Source organism: Xyrauchen texanus, chromosome 49 (assembly GCF_025860055.1).
Source record: "Xyrauchen texanus isolate HMW12.3.18 chromosome 49, RBS_HiC_50CHRs, whole genome shotgun sequence".
NCBI lineage: Eukaryota > Metazoa > Chordata > Actinopteri > Cypriniformes > Catostomidae > Xyrauchen > Xyrauchen texanus.
Window position 1 is genome coordinate 19,069,669 of NC_068324.1, and position 6,216 is coordinate 19,075,884.

The 6,216-nt window shown below is 38.1% G+C and overlaps 1 protein-coding gene across 1 annotated transcript; it reads right to left on the reverse strand.

The window, feature by feature from the left end:
- Nucleotides 1-2,745: 2,745 nt before the first annotated feature.
- LOC127640171 (ATP-sensitive inward rectifier potassium channel 11-like) lies at nucleotides 2,746-5,391 on the reverse strand. The gene has a single exon (XM_052122595.1). The coding sequence runs from the start codon at nucleotides 5,263-5,265 to the stop codon at nucleotides 4,123-4,125; it is 1,143 nt and encodes a 380-aa protein (XP_051978555.1). The 5' UTR covers nucleotides 5,266-5,391; the 3' UTR covers nucleotides 2,746-4,122.
- Between the last annotated feature and the right edge of the window lie 825 nt (nucleotides 5,392-6,216).

Genomic DNA, 6,216 nt, shown 5'->3' on the forward strand with positions numbered 1-6,216 from the left:
CAAACAAGACACAATTACATGAAAAAAGAAAAAGCATCAAAGAATGGTCCTCTCAGACACAATGATTAACCTCCACAAAGAGTTGACCAAGCAACACCCAACGTTAGTCTGAGTTATTCATCTTTCTGCACTCTTCACCCCTTCTATATCACAGTACCCAAACAGTCTGATCCAAAGACCATTCAGTGCCAATACCACGAAAATGCAAAGATGATGCTTGAGGGCATACATGGATTCTGTCCTCAAAACAATAAGAGACAAGTTTCCTGGTGCTCACACATCCACTTTTGGTCTGATGGCCCTAGCAAACAATATAAAAACTAGAAAAATGTCTCTCTTCTATGTGATGTCCCTTCAAGATTCGGTTTCCAAAGAGCAACTTGGAACTTCTTTGCAACTTCTCACGGCAAGGGAGCACCAGAGGGCATCAGAGGGACGGTCAAAAGAACTGCAGATAGTCTCCTTCTGCAAGGGAATGACGCGCTATGACGAACTCATTCAACCCATGAAACCTGTTCCCGGAACACAAAAAGTTAATCAGGTTATTCCTATAACCTGATGAACTATAGATAAAATATAGATTGGTTATTCCCATCTCTTGCAGATCATTGTCTTGCTTTTGCTGTGAACTGAAGATTTGTCAGTGTTTCACTCCAGCCATGTTTGATCTCAATGAGCATGTAAAAGTGATGAATTCGAAAAGGCATGCTGAGATCACAGGTGGTAGCAGTGCTACTGCTTAAACCTTGCAAAGAGGACCTGTTGCCATGCTAATGGAGGACATTTAGCAGGACAGCGACGAAGTTCCAGAGGGAGTTCACACAAAGATAGCGGCAGATCACCTTAACTGTGGAGACTGGCTTGCTGTGATATACAACAAGAACTGGTGGTTGGCAAAAGTCATCACTCTGGATACACATCACCAAGATGTTGAGGTGGAATTCTTCCATCCTAATGGGCTAAGTACTCAGTTTCATCCACAACGAGGAGCAAAATCTAACTGTTTTATTAGTTTTATACAACTGTTTTAAGTTACTTTGTTACCATAGCAGATGCACTGCAGACATACCGATCTGAGATGAGATAAAGCATCTATAGATCATTTGTGTTCCAATGATAAATATCAACATAATTAAATGTGAATCTTGATTAACAGGTTTATAAACAATAACATACTCACTGTTGTGTTTATTTTAATGCAGTAATTGATTGATTCAATGTATCTGATAGTTAAAATGTCTACAAATTCAGGTTTTCATCACCACCGTCAGATATGTGTCAACTCTGTCAGGTTTACGTCACCTCCGTCAGATGAATATTTTGATAATATTTCATTATGATATTTCATATTTGTTGAGGAATTGTTGGTCATATGTGAAAATGTAATCTGTCTCCTAACAGTTTTCAAATCTTAAAAACATCTTGAATGCTGTTAAAGTTAAAATTCTATTAAACAGCCCAATTAAAAAACACAGATGGATATCTATATAAAATATATACATATTGATAGTAACTTTTTTGTGGCCTCTGTCAGCCTTGGTGAAAATTTATGTTTTCTATACTTCTTAAAGGTCTAGCATAATGTGAGTATGTTTTTGGTGTCTGATGGTGTTGACACAAAATAAGTGATGGCAAAGTAAAAAGCACATTTTGATAAAAAAGAGAAAAGTTGGGAGGTTGTATCAAAGCATAGCTCAGTAGCTTAGTACATGTTAGATACATGTAGTTTAATTTGTCTGAGCACAAAGTTTTATTTTTTAAATATTACAGCCTGTTTTGTCCCATGTCTCAAGAATCAGTGTCCTTACTTAATTATTACTGAAACAATTCGGAAGGTAAAATAAAAACATTCCCCAATGTATTGATATAGATTTGGAGCTTTAACATTTGGGTCAACATGCTTTACCTCAGTATGGCCACAAGGTGACAGTGTTTCCCCATTACTACGCGTTTAAACATGGCTGACGTGAATTTACGAACTCTGTGACGATTGTTTAGCTCATAAATATTAATGACGTTATTTTACCAGACGCTTCAGGAAGGTTTCCAGGCAACGCCAGTATGTGCCAATTAATATTCAGAAGGTAAGCTATCCATGACAAGGTGTAATTAATAATGACCGAAATCTACTCATACTACTTGGCAAAGAGGTATGTCCTTCTTCAATGCAGTACACAGTGAAAGTACGCGAATTCGGATGCAGTTATTGTTTTCAAACAGCTCTTTCGAACACCCCATCTGCTGCTGATCGAACAAACAGCTTATCCCGCCCAAACTCACGCCTCATTGGTTGAGTTTATGTTGTTGTGTCGGACTGGAGGGGCCGCACAAAACAAACAGAGCAATTTTATAGTATCAAAGTCACACAGTGTTTATAGTTTTCCAGAAAATTAGCCTAATCTCTGCATATAAAGTTGGGAAAGGAGAATGCGCCTGAGCGTTTATATCTGTGTTGACATCATACAGTTCAGGGCAACGTCCTGCACTACCGCTGTATGACCACAAGGTGGCAATGTTTCTCAATTACAGTGCACGCCCGCACGTGTCTATTAATATACGCAGTAAATTCGAATCCCTGACAACGTTTAGTAATTCATATTCAATGAGGTATGCTCTAAGCCAGTGTAAGACTCGTAAATTTGTCACCATGACAACATCCCAAACCCGAATAATTAGACATTATTGTAACTAATTCGACTTGTTAAATGTAAATGCAAAAAACAAAACAAAACAACAGTTTTCCAACACAAATAAATAGGCTGATTTATTTATATAGCAAAGCATAAAACAGGGATTTATTAAACGTCATGCATTTTCCAAACCATGTGCATATGTATCACTCAATACCCTGAGAGCGTTTTTGAAACGTGCATATATTGCATTAAGAGATCTTTATACCCATCTAAACTATCGTGAATACCGTCGCTACCTGAAAATTCCAACTCTAAAGTTTGTTTTAATGCACACACATCATAACATCATAAACAATACATCATAAACATACATCATAAACAAATATATTAAAAGAATATTACTGGTTCAATACATGTTAAGCTCAATTGACAGCATAATGCTGATTATCACAAAATGTAATTTCGACTCGTCCCTCCTTTACTTTAGAGGAACATGCAGGGTTCAATACAAGTTAAAGAAATACCCCAAAATGAAAATTCTGTCATTATGTTCTCACCCTCATGACATCTCAGATGTGTATGAATTCCTTTCTTCTGCAGAGCACAAACAAAGATTTTTAGAAGAATATTTCAGCTCTGTAGGTCCATACAATAAAAGCACAAAGGCAGCATACAATTAATCCATATGACTCCAGTGGTTTAAGCCATAACTTTAGAAGCAATATAATTAATGTGGGTGAGAAACATCAATATTTAAATCCTTTTTACTCTTAATCTTCACTTTCACGTTCAAATTATTCTATTGTTTTTGGCGATTCACATTCTTCATGCATATCGCCACCTACTGGGTAGGTAGGAGAATTTATAGTAAAAAAAGTACTTCAATATTGGTCTGTTTCTCACTCAATCCCTTATGATGACTTTGTACTTTCTGGCGCTTGAAAATGTTGGTACCCATTCACTTAGGCCAACAGAGCTGAGATATTCTTCTAAAAATCTTTGTTTGTGTTCTGCAGAAGAAAGTTATATTAGGGATGGCATGAGGGTGAGAAAATTACGACAGAATTTTCATTCTCATCCATTGCTTCATCCACTTCCGTTGTAAGTGTAACATTTATTTTTGAATTGTCCCTCCTTGGTTCCAGTAGGCACTTACAACGGAAGTGGATGAAGCCAGTCCAAGCCATGACGATATAATGTCAACAAACCCTAAAACGACGGTAACAATTATGATTTATTCAGTTTTACAGCTGAAATATACATGAATTTTAACAGAATTAATGTAATAAGCTTCACATTTCTGTTTAAACCCTCCAAAATTGGCCCCATTCACTTCCAATGTTAGTGCTTCACTATAACCTCCATTTTTGCTGTTAATAAATGAGGGACGAGCCGAAAAGATCTTTTGTGGAAATCAACATTATACCACAAATGCTGTCGATTGAGCTTAACATGTATTGAACCCAGAAATTACGATAAATTAACAAATTCACTCTTCTTTGGTGTTTTTGATTCGTCTTCTCACTGATGCTCTATTGCTGCTGGTGAATTCCTGCACTTTAAACCTCTCCAACCCGCCCTCCATATCCAATGTCCGCGCACTGCAGCTCGGCGTGGGCACTTTAATCGTGTTTCCAAATTTAGAATAGTCCACAGCATACATCCCATCTTCTTCAGACACCGTGGGCACGAACCTGTGCCCCCACAAGATCTCCTCGGACAGGTAAGAGGTCCGCGCTTGTGTGGTGATACCGGTGGTCTCCACCACCCCCTCCAGTATGACGATCACCTCAATGTCTTCATGGAGCAGATCAGCCGCAGAAAGATCATAGAGAGGGCTGTTTTTATCAATAACATGACTGATAATGAGAGGAGAGACCAGGAAGATGCTGTTGGTGCCCACCGGGTTGTCCATTTGGATGTCTATCTGGTCCAGTGGCACCAGTTCGCCTTCGTTGGTGACGGTTTTCCTCACCACCTGCACGTGGACGGTCGCAGTGATGATCATGCTTTTCCTCAAGTCTCCGAGGCGAAACATGAAGCATAGCTTGTTGTTTCGGACCGTTATAACCGCATGTTTGCTGAAGATCAGCGTTTCTGCTCGCCGGTTTGCTTGCGCCGTTTTCATGAAAATGCATCCTAACATGATGGCATTGATCACCAAACCTACTATGTTCTGAATGATTAATATAACGATGGCTGGTACGCATTCCTCCGTGATCATCCGTCCTCCAAAGCCGATGGTCACCTGGACTTCGATGGAGAACAGAAAAGCGGAGGAGAACGAGTGGATGTCCGTTACGCACGGCACAAAGTCGTCACCTTTCACGTCCAGGTCTCCGTGCGCGAAGGCGATGAGCCACCAGATCATGCCAAACAAAAGCCAGCTGCACAGGAAGGACATTGTGAATATCAGAAGAGTGTGAAGCCATTTTAGATCTACAAGGGTGGTGAAAACGTCTTGTAGAAACCGTCCTTGTTCGCGAATATTCGTGTGCGCAACGTTACATGTTCCGTTCTTGGCAACGAATCGCGCTTTACGATGTTTCGTTTTATATTTGGGCTGTAACACATCCTCCGCCAAGCGAGTCACCACATAATCCTCAGGAATGAGCCCTTTTCTGGACAACATAACTGGTCCATACTACTGTAGTCTCACGACGAGTTCTAACACGACAAGTCCATGGCAAGTGCGGTCATCCTTTCGCCCAAAATATCCGCGTTTACTACAGTCTATGTGCATGCGCTGCGCGCGCAGTTGCTCAGATGAGGTCTCGTGGGAAAATGCTACTTTTAGAAGGCTACTTCGGCTGCCGGTGTCTGTCAATTGCAACCGGATATTTTCTCGATCATCCTGAGCTGTGACTTTGGTCTGGTCAGAAAGACCGCTTGTACACAGGGCATGTGTGCTATATGTGCACTATCAATAAGCTGAGTTACAAACTTGCTGTATTAACAACAAAAACATATTTAACTAGGGCGCCAGTTCTAAACAGACATTACTATACTATACTATTCTATACATCTTACTACACTTTACTACACTACACTATGCTATACTATACAATATTATATTATACTATACTAAAAAATACACACTATACTATTCAATATTATATTATACTATACCAGAAAATACACTATACTATACAATATTATACTATACTAAAAAATACACTTTACTACACTATACAATATTATACTTTACTAAAAAATACACTTTACTACACTATACAATATTATATTATACTATACTATACTATACCAGATAATACACTTTACTACACTATACAATATTATATTATACTATACTATACCAGATAATACTCTTTACTATGCTATACTATATAATATTATAATATACTATACTAGACAATACTCTTTACTACTCTATACTATGCAATATTATACTATACTAAACAATACACTTTACTATACTTTGATATACTATAAAATATTATATTATACTAGACAATACACTGTACTACTCTATACTATGCTATACAATATTATATTATACTATACTAAACAATACACTTTACTATAATACACTATGCAATATTATATAATACTATACTAAACA

Bases quoted from the DNA above. Each gene is read 5' to 3' on its own strand.
- LOC127640171 (XM_052122595.1), bottom strand. From the start codon at position 5,265: ATGTTGTCCAGAAAAGGGCTCATTCCTGAGGATTATGTGGTGACTCGC.